At 44.6% G+C, this 20,959-nt stretch overlaps 1 protein-coding gene across 1 annotated transcript; it reads left to right on the top strand.

Annotated features, from left to right (window-relative positions):
• The first annotated feature begins 1,163 nt into the window (after positions 1-1,163).
• On the top strand, positions 1,164-19,768 carry INKA2 (inka box actin regulator 2). The gene is made up of 2 exons (XM_039537648.1): positions 1,164-1,589; positions 17,800-19,768. Exons 1-2 carry the CDS (start codon positions 1,467-1,469, stop codon positions 18,829-18,831), a joined length of 1,155 nt encoding a protein of 384 aa, XP_039393582.1. The 5' UTR covers positions 1,164-1,466; the 3' UTR covers positions 18,832-19,768.
• Positions 19,769-20,959: the final 1,191 nt, after the last annotated feature.

The raw sequence follows: 20,959 nt of genomic DNA, 5'->3' as shown, positions 1-20,959 counted from the left end.
TCAAGGGAAAGGCTGTAGCTAGGCCCGTTCTTGTTGGCTAACATTTTAGGCAAGAGTCATAGGTTGGCACATCTCCTACTCAGGACAAGGAGAACCCGTTGTCAGTTATTAACATTTTGATACGATCACTTCTTCAACATGTGAAACTCACAGCACAGGTGAGTAGATCAGAGTAGTAGGGTGCAGGTTCCTCCTGTGTTCACTTCTGATCCGATAATGAGGGTCTTGCACCCACTCACACCAAGATCCAGTGTGGAAAAATTGAAAGGGCGTTGCAAGAGTTAAAGCAAATTTGAACCATCCAAAATTGGAGGGTTTCACACTGTGTTGTGATGAGGGTGTGGATTGGGTAGTTCTGGGCTGTTGGGTTCACTGTTGCAGAGCAATTTGCATGACCAGGCCCATAGTGTATATACTCTATGCTAGGACAGGATCATTTGGGGTAAAAATTAGCCCACTAATCAGCGTTGCTAACTTTCCGATTTTACCACGAGTATCTCAGTATTTGCTGTTTTTCTTAAAGTCACAGCCTGAAGTCAGGAGACTACTGGAGACTCTCCGCTTTCATTAAAAAAAAAAAAAAGTTTCTACTTTCTAGCCCTTCTACTTGTAGAGAAAAAACTTGAAATGTGACTCCGATAAGCCCATGCCAGGAGGCAAATGCAAACCACCCAATGCATGATGTTTAAAATCTCATGGTTTCGGACGGGGCCCCTGCCTGGGGAGATTGGAAGGGCTGGGGCTGGCCATATTGCCAAAGGGGTCCTGTTTCCAAGGGACCCACCACCACAGGTTTGGAATTTTGAAACTCCATTCAAGGACAATCATGTTTTTGCTCTCGGGTGCCTTTGCGGGCACCAGATCTCCTAGAGTAAACGTGCAAAAACACGGCGCTTGGCTGAGCTGGAGGAGCGGTCCATAACTGACCCCATCCTCTGCCCCACTAACTGCTGGCTCCCGGCTCTGCTAAGACCTCCCCCTCCAGCAGATTTCCCGCCTCTCCCCCGCAGCCGCTGCAGCAGCAGCTTGGGATGGGGGATCCCCATGTCACTGCCATGTGCCCGCAGCTGCAGCCGCCGCGGCTTGCAGAGGGGATCTGGTTGCAATCAGCGGGGAGGACGAGCGGCGCACGGGCTGCCTGCTGCACACTGCGCCGGCCGCGGGAGGTGCAGCCCGGGGCTTCCCGGGCAGAGGGTGCAGGCGCGCGAGCCCGGGCTCGCTGAAGTGCGCTGAGCGGCAGGGCGAGGAGGATTCTCTTCCACGCGAGCTTTTGCCTTTGCAAACTCCCCCAGCGCGTGTGCTCGAGAAAGGAGCCCGGGCTGGGTTTGCTTTTCCCCCCGCGAGAGGGAGAAACTTTGAACCGTAGGAAGGTTGCACTGAAAATGCTGGCGTGGACGGGCGTGTGAAGGGAAGCCTCCCGGCCCCCCCGGGGCTGCGTGGGAATAAGAAAGCCTTTTGTGAGCTGCATGGTGCCGGGGAAGCTGCTGCTGCGCCTCTGGCTTGTTGAGGTGTCCACAAGCGGACTTGAACGTGGGAGGATGGAGAAGAAAAACATGGATCATTACCTGCGCCGCCTGAAGCAGGAGCTGGTAAGGGACCCCGGGGAAGAGAGGGGGCCAGGGGTTGATTTGTATGGGGAGAAACGAGGAACTCAACAACTGCCTGTCCCGTGCATCTGACTGTTGAACAACTCAGGCTGGGGCATTTGCAGGGCTCTGCTGGTCATTTGCTAAACAGAGCAGAGCAGCGATAGACCTACGTGGTTCAGGAGCCAAATTAGCAATCAGCATTACCCACAAGAGACATAGGAGTTGCATTACTATGCATCTCACAGCAAAACGAGGGACCAAGTATTCTACAATTGGTTAATAACATAGGAAAAGCAGCCCGCTCCGTTAATCACTCAGTGTTTTTATAGCAGGAGCTGCAGGAGACACATTGAAGAGCAACTTGCAGCCCTAGTGCCTCAGTCTGAGCATCACTGCAGTAGAGTGATTGTTGGTTACCTTCTTGTGTGTCACCCCCTCCCCGTGGAGGAGTTGAGGGGGCCTTCCTTTAATTCCCGCCACTGGGCATGTACCTGCTCCCCACTCACCCAGGGCAGTTTTTCTCCAGTCAGCCCCCCGGACTTATATTCCGTAGTGCCTCTTGCAGTCAGTCTGGATCAACCATAAATCCAGATGATATCAATACAATTTTCTCATAGTTTTTTTAAAATTTTCTGGGGAGGGAGGGTTTGAAATCTAAAGACTAAAATCCCCCTAACGATTAAATATTCCTATGCAGACATGTATGCCTAGTAATATTGAAGCCACTTCTAATCACTATTTTTAAAATGGGGCAATGCTGAACTTTCTAATCACTACAGCTGCAGACTAGGTCAACTCACATATCTCTGCCTGTAGGATTTTAAAGAGAAATTCCCACCACCTCACACCCCAACCTGTTAGTCCCATGCACACATCTGTACTCAGGTAATATTTATGTGCTGGGTAAGATCTGCTGTTTACCCCTCACCTCACCCTCCCCATCCTTGCCAACCATGAACTAATCAGTAAGGTTTTAGACACATCCCTCACAAACCCAGCATTTCTGTCACTGGATATCTCTGGTCAGAATAGTCTGCAGAGCACAGGCATATAATCCCAGGCATTCTGTTTCCCAGCCACTTCATCTCATTTTAAGAGTGCCTACAAATCTGCTCTATCCTAGCCACACAGTTACATGGAGTTGAATTTATAAAGTAACGATTCACATTAGCATCCCTCATATGATTTTTGTGCAAATCTCCATTGACCTTAGTGGAATTACTTCAGTTTGCATTGGTGTAAATCAAAGGGCAGAGTTTAGCCTCTGATTGGTCAGATGTTGTTAACCCAGCTGTCTCAGAAAAACAGAACTCAAGGCAAATTACAGTGCTAGTGATTTTGTGGTTTGCACTGAAAAGTACACACCAGCGAGGTTGGAAAGTGAAATAGGAAGTCCCAATAGGAAGAGGTTTAAAGGAATGGGATATGTACCATTATTTGAATGGGAGTCTAGTATGTGTGGCTGCAATTTCTAAATCTGGGTTTTTTTGAAAATGGAAAATATTTGTTCTTTAGGATGGGATCCCTGGTCTTATTTAGCACAGTCTGTTTCACACCCTCCCCCACCACACAGATTCTGTTTAGAAGGCTATGTTGCTTGCAGAAACTTGCTTGGGCTTGTCCACAAGCGGGAAGATGTTGATACCCTGTTTTTTGTTACTGGTGGATTAGTAGAAAGAATGGATGTTTTTTTAATTAATGGGTTTGAAAGTTCAATAAGAAGCCAGAGGGTGTGTGTGGGGGGGGGGGAAATGCATGTCATACCAATAAATAATAGTAAGAACAAAAGAATACAAAGCAAAAATGGTAGGTGGGAAGTTGAAATATACAAACTTCCTGATACCAGTAAGGTGACTACTAGTGCAACATAATCTTCACTGTCAAACCTGAGTTCATAACAAGTACCAAGGTGTAAGGCTCCAAAACTGCAAACATTTAGTAACACATGCATAATGTTATGTATACCAGCAATCCCATTGAAGTCAGAGTGCTCGTGGGTAAAGTTATTCACTTGTTCCAGTCTTTGCAGGATTGGGACCTTTTGCACCTATGGGACTGGATTCTGCCATACTGCTGCCTGTTGAAGTAGCACCTATAACTGAGGCTACTTGTGGAGTATGGTGTTACTCTGTGTAAGTGTGGCAGAATCTGGCCCAGAGAAGGCTCCTTGACAATGACTAATTCTAAAAGGGACATAGTTAGGCCAAGCTCTGCCTCCAAATGTTGGGTGTAGCATTGTGCTCTGCGAGTAGCCCAGTTCATGTCAGTAGGGCTGATCAGCATGAGTAAGGATGGCAGAATCTACTTTATCCCCTTGCGCTTTGTAATACAAATCTCACTGAAAGCTTTTTGCTTGGATTTAAGCATTCCCCTTTGGAGTCTGTACTGGGCAACATTGCAGCTGTGCCTTAGCTGGCACCTGAGCCAGGAAGGGAATCTAAGGAAAAGTGAAAGTGACCAGTTCACTGGCACTTAGGGTGACCAGATGTCCCGATTTTATAGGGACAGTCTTGATTTTTGGGTCTTTTTCTTATATAGGCTTCTATTACCCCCCACCCCCCGTCCTGCTTTTTCACATTTGCTGTCTGGTCACCCTACTGGCACTACACACGCTGAGTGAAATGCAGAAAGGAGAACTGGACAGGCACATTAGACATTTACAATTCTTTCAACCTCAGCGAACTCTAAGATGTTACCAAGAACATGGGAAAGGAATTTTTTTTAAAAACATGGGCCAATGTTTTTGAACCTGTGTGTTTAAAGTTAGTCTCCTAAATCCCTATTTAGGCTCCTAAGTAAAAGCAGCCTGATTATCAGTGCTGCTAACATCTATGAAAATTAACCCTATTGAAGTTAGTGGGAACTCCTGGGGCTCAGCATCTCAAAAATCAGGGCAGTACTTTTATTTAGGAGCTAAAATATGGATGTAAGAGGCACTCCTATTTGAAAATGTTAGCCTTGATTTTTAACTCAACAGCAATCTCTTAGAACTGGTGCATGTTTCTTGGGGGTAGGAGTCTGATATCGTGATAGGTTCCAAGTCTATTTGGAAGAGGTGAGGGATATTTGCATTTAATATGAAAGCCAAAAATTAGATACTTGAAAGCCTCCCGGAAAATCCTCTCCTTCATCTTAAGTTTTGCCATTATATAATACAGGATAATGCTATTTATGGTAGAAAATATGGCCACACCATATTTTTTTTAAAAAATAGTAGTTTATTAATAAACTAAGGCCTTAGCCTTGCAAAGGCTGATGCATACGCTTCTCTCACAAGGTGTGAGGTTAGGACCATTGACTTCAATAGGACCACTTACCTGGCATAAATTAAACAGAAGTTTAAGATTTTGCAGGATCAGGCTGTTTTCCCCATTTTTCATTACACTAAGATACAAACTTATTTCTGTAACTGACACTCATGGCATCAGAGTTCACCTTGCACCCTCTCCTGCACCCCAATCCCCTCCCAGAGCCCACACCCCCTCCTGCACCAAACTCCCTCCCAGGGCCCACACCCCCTCCATTAATATAGTAGAAACGTGCGGCCCGTGATGACTTACCAAAATCTGTGAAGTGGCCCCCCCCCGTGAAAATTACTCGCCCCGATGCCAATATGGCAAACCTTCTGCTTATTAAATTAATAATGACAGCCTAGCTGAGCAGAGAAGTACATTTACTAAGGTAGACTTGTATTAATTAAAACCATCATAAGTGACATGCCCAACCATAAAATATTTTAAAATCAATACTCTTCCTTACAGTCTGGGATTAAAATAGGTAAGCTTTCCCTTAAAAGCAGACAAGCAGTTTAATAGACAGCTGCGACAGTCTGGGCTTAATGGTGGATGGGAATTGAATCTCTTGACCCCGATTTCTTCACCACTTTCTTCATTACCAGGCTGGTTATGGCTCCAGATATTAATGCACCAGAACCAAACACCGGTGTGTGTGGTGGGGGGTGTCCCTTTGTACCACCAAATATGGACAATGAGAACTCTATCTGTGGTTAACTAGGAATCCAATGTTATGGCACCAGTTTGAATATGGTAACATGCTGATTTGCATTATACACAACAAGCAGTTCTTTTTCATGTCAAAAAGCAAGGGAAGGAATAAATGTAACATTGTTGAGAGGTCCTGTAAAGAAGGCCTATTTAAAGAACCAAATCTTGTTAAGTCTGGTTCCTATAGCTAGGGGAAAGATTGAGACAGTTTGATCTGCTGAAGCTTAATGTGTCTTTGTATAAACTATTTCAGCTTTTGACTGGTTTTGAGAGAAGTTAAAAAAAAAATTGGCAGAGCTCCCAGTTTCATGTAGGGGAGGTTAACTAAAAATGAAATCCTATTCCAGTGCCAGCTTGTCTGTCCCTGTGATTCATGGATTCCAGTTCTTTTTTCTCTTTGCGTGTAAAAAAAATATAAATTGATTACAAATAATTGGTGTTTGGTTTGGGTTGCAGGTGTTCCAAAATGTTTCCACTGCTATCCCGTGCATCAAAGCACACACGGTCAGTGGAGCCTTTCACATGCTGTAACAGTGCCAGGCCGGGCAGAGGTCACATGCAGAGCTTGGATCTGGACATGCTTAAATCGGTTTTCATGTTAACCTCCAAGAATGCATGTTCAAAGCTCTGGCGTGGTTGTGACTCTCAAAGATAAACCCAACCTGGTTCAGTCAGTGAGAAGTTTCTTTCATTCTCCAGTTGTGTATTTTCCATCATAAGCTAATAGTCATTGGCATGTCTAGTATGCCTTGAAAGTAGATTTCATTCAGAGAATTTGAATATTCCACATGCACGTGTTTTAAAGTCACGATAGTCTCAGCTGACACTTTCATTCATTATAAAGCAGGCACTTTGGCCCCACAGTTATAGGACTAAACTAGAGGTCAGGAGACTTTGGGCTCTATTCCCAGCCCTGCCGCTAGCCTACAAGGCAACAACAGGCAAGTTACCTCACCCCTCTGTGCCTGGGTTTCTCCATCTATAAAAGAGAGAATGGTACCTACCTCCTTTGAAAGCACTTTGGGGTTTAAGAACATAAGAACAGCCATATTGGGTCAGACCAATGATTCATCTAGCTCAGTATCCTGTCTTCCAGCAGTGGCCAGTACCAGAGCTTCAGGGGTAGTGCACACAGAACAGGGCAGTTTTGCAGAGATCCACTCGTCTTATCCATCCAGCTTCTAGCACTCAAGGTTTAGGATCACTTCAAGCATGGTGTTAGACCCCTGACCATCTTGACTAATAGCCATTGATGGATCTATCCTTAATGAGCATATCTAGTTCTTTTTTGAACCCAGTTATACTTTTGGCCATCACCACGTCCCTTGGCAAGGAGTTCTACAGGTTAATTTTGTGAAAGAGTATTTCCTCTGGTTTGTCTTAAACCAGCTGATTTAAGCAGGTGACCCCTGGTTTTTGTACTGTGGGAAAGGGTAAATAACACTTCTCTGTTCCTTTTTCCACACCAGTCATGATTTTATAGACCTCTTCTGTAAGCAGAACAGTCCCAGTCTTTTTAGTCTCTCCTCCCATGGAAGCCATTCCATACCCTTGATCATCTTTGTAGCTTTTCTCTGAGCCTTTTCCAGTTCCACTCTAGCCCTTTTGAGAGTGAATGACAAAAAAAAATGCCACATAAGAGCTCGGTATTATTGTTATTATTTGGTAGTGCTGGATTAAGATGCATTGGCATTGCACCAGTCTATAGAGCCCCTCATAAGAGGCTCTCAAAGCACATTACAGGCCCACTCCAGGTTCCATTGAAGCAAATAGCAAAACTTCTACAGACTCCAGTGGGCTCCCAGGATTTAGAGCTGGCCCTGAGCCTTCCAGTGCCTTTGTGGAGTTCTCCATTTAGCAAAAGGATAAGTGGAAGCACAGAGAGGTGAGCTGGCTTTCCCAAGGTCACACAGCCAGCCAGCCATCTGGAAACCAGGACCCCTCATTCCAGTTTCCTGCTCTGAGCACTACACATCATTGTCTCATCTGTTCTGTGTTTGTACAGCACCTAGCACAAAGGGGTCTAGGTTCATGATTGGGGTTCCTAAGTTCTAGACTGCAAGTTCTTTTGGCAGAAATGGTTTCTTTGTTATAGGGTTGCATAGATACCTGGTACAATGGGACAGAGGTCTCTAGGCTCCACTGCAATAAAAATAAGTCATTCTTCAACTAGGAAGCTGTGTGGTATCTTGTCGGGATTTTACCATTAGGTTGCAGCTGGCGTTTATGTGGCTATTAGAAATGAATAGTGATGCTTAGGTCATTGTAAGTAGCAATTTCAGGTTACGTTCTGTCCCAGTATAGGCATGTGTTCCATTTGGCCCTCAGTCAGTAGAGCTGAATAGTAACACCAAATACAAACCCCTATTGGGCTGATTTCCTGCTCATAAGTTCAGCTGTGATATTGAAAACCATGGGAAAAAATGCTATTCACGCTTATGGAAAAAGAAAAACAAACAAGGATCTTTCCAATTTCCTGCCCATAAATTCAGTAGCGATGCCAATGAACTGCAGCAAAATGGGGCTGTGGAAATAGGGACAGAGAAGAATACAGATGTGGAGGCTTTGTAAATTACTTAGGTAAGTACAACTTGTGCAGATAATTATTATTGAAGGTTTTGTTGTAGTGTTAATGGGAATGAGATGCTAGCATCCTCAGACATGTTTAAATCCTATTTTAAAAAAAGTGCAAACTCTAGAAAAGTTACACTAACCTAGTTGTGAGGATCAGTCAAAAGATGCAGAAACCTTCATGCAATGGAGAGGTAGCTAATCCATTCCACACACAACCACAACTTTTATCCTGTGAAAGGGTTAGCCTGGTGTGACTTTTACCACTGTAAAACATACTTCTCAGAATCTCCATCCCTTCAGACCTAGGCCCTTGATAGGAACTAGGTTAAGAAGATGCTTTGCTAATATAGAGCCTGATTCTCCACTGTTTGCACCTGGCAAAGTCTTTTTACACTTGTGCAAAGCAGGTGAAATGTGCTGCCAAATCAGAGTTCTCCACTCACAGCAGGGATACCGCTTTGCACAGGTGTAAATCATGATACAAGGTGCAAGACAATGAATGGGCCGAAGTCTGATCTTAATAAATTGCTATTCAAGCATAACTTCATTGAAGTCAAGAGTTACACTGTTATAACTGAAAACAAAGTCAGGCTCATATTGTAGGCTGAAAACACTGGAAGCAGTTACAGTCTAATTGTGTGAGTTTTGATTATTCTTGGGGAAACCAGGATGTTTCTAAATATTTTGTGGAAAATATTTTTTTTAATATATTGTTAACCAACAAATATCACATCGAAGTTAACATTTGCTCCCACACCCAGACATAACATCAAACTTTAGAATTTGGTGCGGTGTTTGGTTTCCCTATTACAACAGCTTATCTCAGAGCAAACAGTCTCGTGTTTCTTGGTGTGAATGTCTCACAGGAGTAGAACTTTCAGTGTAAGTGACAAAATGCAGCCCTTTTATTTTTACATCCTGTCTGGCACGGAGTCCTGATTTGGTAACCATGTGTCGTGCTTGCAAAATGCCCCAGTATTCTTTTCCTGAAGAGAGGGCATCTCAGTAAGGCATTCCAGTAACGTTTAGACTGAATTCAATTAGCCACTGTTGCAATAGTGTCTATACAGCCATGGCAGCACTCATTACTGACTGCTCTTGCAAAATTTACAGGGTAAAACTCCTGATTAAGAGTCCAAAACTGAAACAGAAAAGGCAGGTAAAGGAAGTGGACTCCTCTCTTTGTGTGGGATCTGTGAAGGACACCAAGGCCTGTTGTCTTCAGTGGATATATGAATTCTTCTTTCAGTTGTCATTGTTTATCATTTGTATAGAGGTGGCACCCAAAAGCCCTTTCCAGACATTGTATCTTAGAGGAAGATACAATGCTAACACCAAAGAGCATACAGCTAATGGTGGGCACAGTGCAACATGGGGGCTATGATGGCAAATGAGGAAACAGGAGGGTGGGCAGAAGAAATAAGGTCTTGCCACTGTCTCGAACCCAATCCTGCAGTAAGCTCCCAGGAGGAAGGAAGGATCCATTGATTAGGGCAGTAGCCAGGGAATCAGGAGGCCCAAGTTCAGTTCCCTGTTCCCTACACAGGCTTCCTATGTGACCTTGGGCAAGTCATTTAGTCTCTGCGTGCCTCGGTTTCCCCTCTAAAATAATAGCACAGGCTTATCTCCCAGGCATGTTGTGAGCAAAGATACATTAAGGATTGTGAGGTGCTCCAATACCGTGGTGATGGGGGTCATAGACAAGGTCTCAGGACCTGATTGTTATGCACGTCTTGTTGCTGAATATATTTCCCACCCCAACCCACTGACAGGCCCTTCCAGGGCAAAGTGCTTACCTCACCCCCACCTCCCCAACCGCCCTCTATAGCCAACCGCTTCACCTTATTATTTGTGTTACCTAGCAACAGGAGCCCGTGTCACGGGAGAGGACGTGAGGCGCTAGAGCGGAGTGAAAATGGCTTTTCCACAGGCAGGGGGACATTGTGGGGGAAACGTTGGAGGTTTTCAGAGAGGCAACAAACTTTATTTTTGTTCCCCCCCTACCCTTTTTTTCAACTTCTTTGGTGACAATGAGGCAGGGGAATGGGGGCGGGAAGGGGGGGAAATAGAAGAGGGGGGAGGGAACCCCCAAAAAGTGAAAATTCTTTGCCTTGTCATCAAAAATCTGAAATTTTTGTGGAACTATTTGGGGAAAAAATAATTTTTGGGACTCTCCCCCCCACTCCAATAATTTACCTCCCACTCACCCCCAGCCAGCCCTACTCCACATAGCAATTCTGAAGGTGTGTCTTCACTGGAAGACAAAGGCGTGCTCTTACCTGGGGTTGGGCTAACTTGGGTTAAAATAGCAGTGACTCGGAGGCATCTGGGTTTTAACTCCAGTTAGCAGCACAACTTCAACCCTAGGCTACCTTCTAGGTTTTAACTTGAGCTGCATTAAAACCCGCAATGCCGTGTCTTCCCTGTGTTTTTCAACCTGAGTGAGGAATACACCTGGTTTTGCAGCGAAGACATACCATGCGCCAGTGACCCTGTCTCCACTCTCCTCTCCTTCCCCTGACATTTACCCTTCTCTTTCAAGTCACTCAGTATCTAAAGCTAATGTGGCAGTGCCTGCTATGTGGTAATGTTTTGCGGAAGCAACCAAAAGCAGCCCCTAGTGGAATTTTTACTTGAGAGGTAAATAAGGAAAGTTCTGTCACACAGAGACATGACTCTCCAAAGACAGGAGGAACCCAGCTAAGCTGGGCTGGAACTTCCATTTGGCTTTATACGCCCAGTGCTTCTCACTGTGGGAGCTGGGTCAATCACTGTGAAGTGTTGAGAGAGAAAGAGACCTGCGTCTGTTTGAACAGAAAAGATCTGCATAGGGGTAAGTTGAGACACAGGCAGAAAGCTGAGTCAGACAGTCTGTTGGAGCCATCCGTTGTAGGTCACAGAAAGGTGGTTTGTAGCTTAGCAGTGTGATGTCAACCTTTAAATACCTTTGGTTCCTGGGACTAAAAGGTAAAGCCTTGGTGAATTGTCCTATGCGGAGGTGGGATTAGAACCCTTTGGCTGAATTCACTGCTGTGGTGCAGCATCCAAGGAATTCCCTGATGCAGGGGATTCCCTGACAGACATAGATTTGGCACAGCTGGTTCTACATCATCCTCCAGAGGGGCACATCTGGAGGGATCAGGGTATAGGCGGGATGTTCCTCTACTGTTATCTATTCCCAGCTTCTGCAGTAGCTCATAAGGCATCTTATAACCTGGGCAAAATTTATGCAACCCTAACGATTGAAGCAGCCCCTCGCAGTTTCCACACGGGGAAACATATGTCCTCATTTGCACCTCCACTTCACTCTTACATTGCACTCTGCTCAGAAGCAAGGATGAATTGGCCCCTTTGAGACTCCACCATCCTCACTATTATTAATTTTGTGTAGCCATCCGTGGTGTGTCGAGGAACCTCTTTCTTCAGCATTGCACTGGGTCCAGGCAGCAGGAAGGAACTCCGTCTGCTGATTTCCTGCTACTAACAGCTGCTCAATCTAGGGGGCGAAAGCAATAAACAACTTTATTTGCTAGTTTATACCTGAGATGAATCCCAGAGACTGTCTGGTTTGTTTAGCTCTGAGAGCCCAGAATCTTGGGTGAAGTACGTGGTCTTGGGAAAGCAGTGAATGGTTTTGGAATCACACTCAGCCTGTTGCATACATTCAGGGCCCAAAACCAGAACTCCAGGTGCAGGAAAGGCAGAATGCTGATGTACAAAGGAAATAAAAATTGGCCTTGTGCCCTTTCTAGCTCCTTTACAATGAATAATAAAGGCCTGAGAGTTAGTTCTTTGTTATCTGTTTGTTTATTTACTTTTAACATTTGATTTTGGTTTTTATACTAGAAATTTGGGTCTTGTCTGTCCTGAAAGATTCAGTGTTGATGGGAGAACTAGCAAAAAGATGACATCACAAGAGCCAATAGAGTGAAAGTTAAGCAACTGAAAGAGAGAGGAAAATTTGAGTCAAATTGTTTGAAACTGGGGTTTTTGTTTTGTTTTTTTGTTAACACTTATTTAATGAGTAGTTAACATTTTGGATAAAAGACGCCTTTGTCAAAGATTCATCCCCTCTTCCCCACCTCCCTTCAAATTAGCTGTAATCTCACAGTTAACATCCCCAAGAGCTCCCAGAGTTTCTCCTGTGAAACCGGGGAACAACAGATTTGAAATTCCCAATATTTGCATAATAACACACAAGCAGAAATAAGGCAACAAAAAAAAGGCATAAACCCAACATGAAAAATCCTTCTTAAATCACCCTTAAGATAATTTCCCACTGACGAGCTGTGCTTGAGGTAAGAATTCAGGCTCATTAAAAAATAATGTTGTTAGGTTCTGTGTTTTCCTTTGGAACGCTATCTGATCAGTTCAGCAGCTCTAAAGTAATTTTTCTCTTTTATTTCATTCTCTTTAAATACCAAATGTGTTTGTTGCTGGCTCTGTTGCCTATCAACCTGATTATTAAGAGCTGTCACTGCAATTCCTTCTTTCCTTTTCCCTCAGCAATAACTTCCTCTCACAATACCTCTTTTACCTAAGAGTTGGACATCTGTCATCCTCCTCATTATCCCAAACACACCCAGAGACCTTCTTTTCATGTCTCTCCAGTCAGCTGGAATCTGGAATATGTTATCTATTCTTTTTTTTCCTTTCTTTCTCCCTCAGTCATCACCAAAATATTGCCGTAGTCCTGGGCAACCCAGATGTGGAGATGAACTGGAAATACAAACAACTCTGGCTCAAGGGGCTTAGCTGGATTTGGATTCCAGAGCAGTCCTGTGAATTCAGACACTAGTAGAAAAATGTTAGTTCTCAAAATGTTTAACAACTTTTTTGTTAAAGTGAGAAATTACAAATGAATTTCCCATTTTTCTTGCTCCCCTTGCCCAATCAGTCTTACCCATCCTTTGCACAGAGACATTTGGCTTTGTGTTATGTAAAATAGTGGAATATGAGATGTACATAAGCCCATTAGTGTGTTGCTTTTCTGGCTATCCACTGATCTGCCAAAGGATTGCATTTCTGTTTATACAGTACTTTGTCCGGTTCACATATTAGACCCCAGGATGTGTGCATACTGACATCTTACATTTACATAGTGCTTTTAGACTAATATGCTTTATATACTTATGGGGTAAACTATACACAGGAATTCTTTCACCCAGGCACTGAACTGCAGCTGTCACAGGGTGGAACCCAGCAACTGCTAAACACCATGCAGCAGTTTGGAAGCGCAAGTGTTTGGGGAACACACTTACTGAGTGTGCTCACTGACACAATTTGTTCAGCGCACTGGAGTTAACCTGACTCCTGGGTTTGATGGGTGAAAATAAAGTAATATTAAATAAAGGCGTAGCCTTGTGTCTGGGCAGCAGGTGCAGGCTTAGTGCTGGAATCACCTTGACTTACACTTTGCTTTTACTGGTACTCACCTTTTCCGTGACATGGGAAAAATATTGTAATGACCATGAGCCAACCCCTGCTTGCATTAAGCAGGCAAGTAGTCCTTGCAGCTTCAGTGGGATTGACACATGGGAGTAACGCAGACAGAATTTGACTTTGTACGGACAGACTGAGGCATAGTTCAGTTCTGGGTGGCTTGAGGCTCCTGGGGCCCTATGTTTAGGTTTGTGGGGTTCTTGTTTTGGTGAGGTGAGTCCATTCAGACCTAAAAGAGTCAGTGGCTAATCCGCATCAGCCCCAGCCACCTGCTATTGTATAAACACCCCAAGAGTTTGGAAAGAGGTGTAAGGAAGTTCTCCTGTGAATGCTGCTACATGGACCAAGCTGTGGGCATGGATCAAACCTCAAGGACGATTTGTTGACAGTGGACTTTATGTAACAATGGTTGCATTGGCTTATATAACGCTCAAAAAATAAAAGCAGTTCCTGCTTGCAGTCATTTATTTATGGGGTTTGCAACTAAATTTGCTGCTGCGGGTGCATTTGTGGAAGCATTACAGAGTGTGGCTTGTCATCCAGAACAAGGTCCGGAAATGCGTTCCCACGAGGCTCTGTTAGATGTATCATCAAGGCTGGGGCAGTCTCTTGGATTTAGGTTTGTGGCAAATGATAAAAAAAATTTGCAAGCCTTTGCAAATGGAGTTATTGCTGTTATTTATTTTTTGTATTACCGTCGTTTTTAGGTGCCTGACTCACGGACCAGTACCCCACTGTGCTAGGCACAGTTCCTGTTGCTGGGGGATGGATGGGGCAGCTTGACACGCCTACCCCTTTGCGTCTGGAGATCAGGGTACAAAACCTGCTTTACTGGGGATTCCCAAATGGATCTAGTCCTTAAACATAGAACCACAGCGCTTACCTGTCATAAGTAGATACTGGCCCCCACTGTTGTAGTAACCGAGCAGCCCTCCTCCTGACACCCCTGTGCAGTAGGGTAGGGCGTTATCCCCATTGTATGGATGGGAAACTGAGGCACTGAGAGACTACGCCACTCCTCGGTGGAAAGATCCAGAGTGTGTCTCTGTCCCTACAGTTATAGTCCAAAAATCCATTGTCAGCACTTGCAAACAGGGTAACCCCCCCGCTCCTTGTGTTTTCCTGTCTAGGATCTGCCCTCAAGACTGCAATCACCTGATGAGCATGTTGCTCAGACTGTAAATAGGGACTCACTGCAAAATATACAGTACTCAAGTACATGTAGACACACTGATAGATAATCATATTCTGCCTGTAAGAAACCTGTTTGTCACCTTTTGGTGACCAGCCCCACAGACCTTAAGACAATAATTTTCAGTATCTGTACATAACTCTTGACATATTTTCCATACATGCGTTTTGCAATGGTTACAAGGACCAGTGTGACACAGGCTCTGAGTGGATACCTTACATAACACTCTTTGGTGAACTAATATGTAGATGCCAGACTCAGGGGATCCCTGTAATCCCTGTAACCCACTGCTTGCATCCGAAGAAGTGGGTATTCACCCACGAAAGCTCATGCTGCAAAACGTCTGTTAGTCTATAAGGTGCCACAGGATTCTTTGCTGCTTCTACAGAACCAGACTAACACGGTGACCCCTCTGATACTTGTAACCCTTATGCACATCTGGTGCCCTCCGCCATTTGGCATCAAGAGGTCCTTGGGCCAGAGGCATGTTGGGGTATGGTCTTCCCAGGTGTAACTCTAACGTCAGTGGAGAGACACCATAGAAGTACCAAAGATAGATAAACAGTAACATCAGCCTCGCTGTGCCTCCGTTTGTCCAGCTGTAAAACAGGATCGATATGTACCTACCTCAAAGGTGGTTGAAGCTGTTTCTGAGGGGCATATCCTCTGCTGTTATAAACGGTCCAGTTGAAGTCAGAGGAGCTCTGACAATTAAAACTGGCCCCACAGTGGCTGAGAAGCATTTTGTGTTTATCCTATTAGAGTGGCGCAAAACTTTTTTAAATCTCCATGAAAAACATTTTACCAAAACAACAAAAAATGTTGAAAAGTTTCAGTGAAAATTTGTTACTGCTTTTCAACCAGCTCTGAATCCTAGGCACTCACAGGGGAAGGGTCCCACAGGTGAAATGAACAGAGTAATGGTAAATGCTGCCTCTGAAATATTAATGGTCCCTGTCGGATGAGGCCTGCATTGTAACGACACCACCCATCATGGGGGAGTTAATTGAATCAATGAAGGGAACAGCACAGCCGTCGAGCATATGCTGTCTTTTTGACCAGTCTAGTCATTACTGCAGGACCCTTGTCACTCATCACTGCTTGATTACACCACTTTGCCTGCGAGGGGATTTGATGTGAAGTGTCCAATGAGGGTCCAAGCTGGCTCCAAATCCAGCTTTGCAAAGCTGCAGATAAAAACGACTTCCATTAATAAGGCAAGAAAGGTTAGGACAAGAAGCATTACAGCAAATCTGGAGAGGTAAGGTGATAGTTTTGTCTGAGGCTTATGGAACATATGGTCCCAGATTTTGTATTGGTAACGCAAGAGCTCTTTTATTGTAAACGTGTGGGCGTTACTTGTACATATGTGCAGATGTAGCTTTATTTTGCAGATACTAGTAATCTTAGCCTGTAAGGGAGACTTGACTTGTAAATGTAATCAGAGGTTTGAACAGAGAGTTTTTCCATAACTTCACAGCCAGATATCCTTTCTAGCAGGTGAATATGCTTCTCCTCTTGAGCATGAAGCTCCAGAAATAGGTGTCATACTTCTGCTAACTCTGAGAGTCTGATTTTTGAAACTTAGATGGAGATTTGTGCCTGGAACATGTGTTGTGGGGATTTTCACTTTTGCAGCGTGGTTATTACAGAGTGGCAGTGTTTTAATGGCCTTTCTTACCCACTGGTGAGAACCTGCAGTAACAAACAGCAAACCGCAAATAACTGAGCAAAATGATCCTCCCCCGCTCCCCCGCAAAAAAAAAGTTTGCTTGGTAATGTACAGCCACTCCTGTGTTCAAGTGTTAAAAGAAAGTAGCATATTAAGAGAACGCTTGTCATGCAAAGTTTGTGATCAGCTTTTTAAACTGTATACTAAAGAACTTTTAGGTTTGATTTTCTCTGAGACATTTATAATCCTGTCTGCCAACCTCTCTACATCAGTGTGACGTATCTTTGCCTCCAGCCTGGCAAACCACCTCCTCCTCTCCCCCCCCTCCCCGCGCCCCTGCCCTCCGAAAAAGTAGTAGCAGCTGTTGGAAAGTATAGCCCATTTGTTTTATGATGCCGCTTTGGGAATATGATCCAGATCCCACATAAGAGAGAAGGAGAGCAACAGAATGAAAGGGGAGAGAGGGCAATATAGAGGCTTTGGAAAATAACTAGCATATTTTAATGTTAACATGGAGAGTTACACCTTTCTATTCAAGTAGAAGGATAAAACACAAGTGTGAATGATGGATCTAGTTTGGAAGCCAAAATAACTGATTTTTCAGCAAATAAACTTGTGATTTCTTGTTTTTTCAATATTACTATTCAAATTTCTAGGACTTCATTCCATGCTGGTGCTTATGTTTCTCAACCTATAATTAGGGTATTATAACAAAGCATTAAGACATATTACAGAGTGACAATGTGGGTTTTTTTTTTAAATATTTTTTGGTTTTGATTTTAACATGTTACAGAAACTAGTCAGTCAAAGGCTGGTTCATTTATAAATTCAGAGCACCCACTTCTAGTCTCAGTTGTTTGCACAGCAAGAAAGAAACAACAGCTGCAGAATAAGTCTAAAAATTGATGCAGCGAATTGTCATGCTCGGTTACATGAATAGAGGTTCTGCTAAGCAATTAACTGAAATTCAGATAAACATTATTTTTGTTGTCAATCAAATGCTTATTTCGGTTATGTTAATGGGTGAGGATATGGAATCTTTAAAAAAAATATTTTAATTTCTTCAGAATCTAAAAAATATGTGTGTTTATTATCCCATGAAATGGCTGGAGCACCAGGGGCAGGATAGCACATTTAAGTCCTAATAATTCAGTATTAGGGCATGTTTCAGGAGAGACCTGCTTTTTGCTGCTGTCTAACTTACAAGATAAAAAGGGAACATGTCCTAGCTTTTACTTCCCTATATGTTGCAGGGGTAAAATCCTACTTGTTTTGTCTTGGCGTCTCTAAGCACTGATTCACTCTCCTCTCTTCTTCCCCAAACAGTTATCCATGAAGGAGGTTGGAGACGGGCTGCATGAACAGATGAATTGCATGATGGGTGCCCTGCAAGAGTTGAAACTCCTCCAGGTCCAGACAGCTTTGGAGCAGTTGGAGATTTCAGAGACTCGAAACAAGGTTTCAGGCATTGGCCAGCACCAGTGCTGTCGAAATGGCAGAGAGGTGCCCAGAGCCAGCAGGCAGAATGAGAGGTTGCTGGGAAGGAGATCTTTGGAGGAGTGCAGCCCCATGGCGTTTGCACACTCCACCCAGGTGCCACAATCTGCCAGCCTGTTTGGCCCTGTGACTTTACCAGACAGTAGCCACCACAGACACGTGGCTTATAGCAAAGACTGTTATCCTACTAGCAGACCTTCTTCAGCTCTGACCACAGCAGAGTACTGCCCGCCAAGGAAATTTGAGTCAGCCAGTTTGGGCACAACTGGGAACCAGTTTCATAGAGACACAGCCAGCATCCCTCAGACTTTGGCTGGGAGTAGATTGGGATGCAGAGAATGCCAGGCTTCTGATGAGGCCAACGACTGGACTTCCTCACTAATGTCTCAGAGCAGGAACCGGCAGCCTCTGGTCTTAGGGGATAATATCTTTGCAGATTTGGTTGGGAACTGGTTGGATCTGCCAGAACTGGATAAAAAGGGGGAGAAAAATGAGACTTCCCTGTCCATCAGCAGGTCTCAGGAGTTCTACAGGAAGTTTTCCCTCACGGCCAACATCTTCAAAAAGTTCTTGAGGAGCGTACGGCCAGACCGAGATAGGCTCCTCAAGGAAAAACCATGTTGGCTCCCGGCGGAAGACAGAGAGACTGAAATTTCAAAGAGATCCAAAAAGGTGAGCAAGCAGAAGGGAACATTTTACTTCGCCCTCCATGGGAACCTACAGAATGCTCACAGCAAAATGGAGAGGTGCCCAAAGGCAGAAGCTAGTAATGACAAATCCAAGAATTATGCCAAGAAGGTCCATGGCACCACAGACCACACCCAGTCAGGCTTTGATATGAATACAGCCGTATGGGTCTAAGTTCCTATAAGCGTCTCCTTTGCCAAATGGTTCTGCTTCACGCTAGAGATGAGCTGGAGCACATACATGCCTGTACGTGATATACCCCAAAGGCCTGCCCCACACTGGGGTGGGGGAAACAGCATATCCTGTAGTGTAGAGCATGCTGTGGGAAGCAGCCCCACGAGCCCAGCTTTTAAGAGACCTACATCTCCTGGGGAAGGACGTCCAACCAGCAGCTGAATCAGGACTGTGTGCAGAAGCTTTCCAGAGCTGGTGCTTGGGAGAATGACCAGATTTCCTGACAGCGTCCAGGGCAGGTAGCACCATGGATAGCCGCCCCTTACCTGTGTGTGAGCCTCTCTGATCATAGGGACTTCATGTTTGCCAATCCATTCAGTTCATCTCTGGTTAAGATAGCTACGGTACATAAAATGCATTGTGTGTGTGTGTGTGTGTGTGATGTATATATCTTTAAATCAGCTCTCCCTTGTGTGCACTTAATACTGGATTGTAAACCAGGCAACTCGAAAGTTGCTCTCAGAGCACTTGATATTTAAATTAAAAAAGTAAGGTATGAATTTATAAGAGACTGCAGTACTTGAACAGTCGCTGAATGCAGATGTTGTGTGCTCACGTTGCATTTCAGCTTTTCTTTTTGTAAAGCATTATCTCCAGTGTGCTCTTTGCCTGTCCTCTCCTGCATCAGTTAAACGAGTAGTATAAGTAACAGGTCCATACATGGAATTTTCTGATGTCCAGAAATTCTTCACCAGTTGAGCGTTACCCTTCATGGCCTTAAACCCAGATGCCGCACTGAGATATGAAGTTGCAACAGACTTTGTGTTGGGTTGTTGGGGTTCTTTGTTTGTTTGTTTTATTTGTTGTTATGTACAGATTTAGTCTTGAGAAAACAAACCAGAGTTATTCAGTGTTCCACTCTCCAAGAATTACTAATAAAGCGATGTCACGGTCTTCCAAAGGGCAGTGGAATAGTTTGTACAACACGTGATATCTCTAATGGCCACTCTCTGTCCTGCTTGCACTCTAGTTCTATACGGGAAGCAGAAGGTACAGGAGTGGCATCCACAATTACAAACAAGACAAGGGCTACATTCTCAGTTGGTGTAAATAGGTATAGCTCTGTTTAAGCCAATGGAGTTACTCTGGCTTATACCAGCTGAGTTGGCGTGTGAGTTCCGTGGCATGGATTGCTCAGTTGGGGGACACAGGGTTGAAGAACAGACAAAAGGAAAACATTTTCCACTTAAGAAATTATAAATCATCCAAACAAGAAGGGGCTGTTGGCTGGTCATGTGCTGCGAGGGCCCCACGGCCTTGGAATTTGTTCCCACTTCGGTCTGAAAGAGCCCAGATCTGATGAGCCTCGAGGCATGTTGTAAAGCGAATTGTTTTTCCTAGGCATCTGAAAATCGGGGTGGGGTGGGGATAATTTTTCAGGTGAGAAATTGCTCACAGGGGAAGAGCCTTGGAGTTGTTCAGTTGCTAGACACATTGGGCAGGGTTATGTTCAACTCTACTGCTGCAGCATGTGGTGGTGTTATACCCAGGGCACCTACGCACCCTTTGTAGAATTTCTGTAAAGCCAAATACATAAATGAGCCCAGCAAATCTGGCGGGAATGAAGCCATGAATCGCCTAGTAAAACAAACCCTGCAGTGTCCTGCCCCCAGGTTTGTACAGTGAACAAGCTTTGCTGCAAGTCAAGCAGCCCTCATGGGCTGCACGTCAGTCTGTACTGTATGAAGTGACAGGTGCCAGATTCACAGCCCTGCAGGGTGAAGCTCTCACTTCACATGAACAGGCGCAATTCCAAGCCCTCCCACAGTCCCTGCTACCACTCACTCCTTTCCTGGAGGGACCATTCAAAGAGTAGCTTATTTTTTTGAGTCTGGCCTCCATGCCCCTAGCTTTATGAGGCGTTAAGGGTGCTCGGGATCAGGTCTCCTTTTCTTGCTTCTTGATGAGTATCTTCAATGGGGTTTGCTGCAGCGTGAATGGGGCACATGGTATATTTATTAATAATGGGGAGGGACGGGGGAGACTTCCACTGTCTACTGCTGCCCCCGCATTTTTACTAACTAGCTTTAGCCACGCAGTTCCCGTGAATGGCGCAAGGTTATGTTGG

This window comes from Mauremys reevesii, linkage group 4, assembly GCF_016161935.1.
Source record: "Mauremys reevesii isolate NIE-2019 linkage group 4, ASM1616193v1, whole genome shotgun sequence".
Lineage (NCBI taxonomy): Eukaryota > Metazoa > Chordata > Testudines > Geoemydidae > Mauremys > Mauremys reevesii.
Note: the sequence above shows the minus strand (reverse complement) of the source record. Positions and strands in the feature narration are given on the sequence as shown.

Coding starts and splice junctions, on each gene's coding strand:
- INKA2 (XM_039537648.1), top strand. CDS start 1,467: ATGGTGCCGGGGAAGCTGCTGCTGCGCCTCTGGCTTGTTGAGGTGTCC. Junction 1,590..17,799: donor GCCGCCTGAAGCAGGAGCTG/GTAAGGGACCCC, acceptor TTCCCCAAACAG/TTATCCATGAAGGAGGTTGG.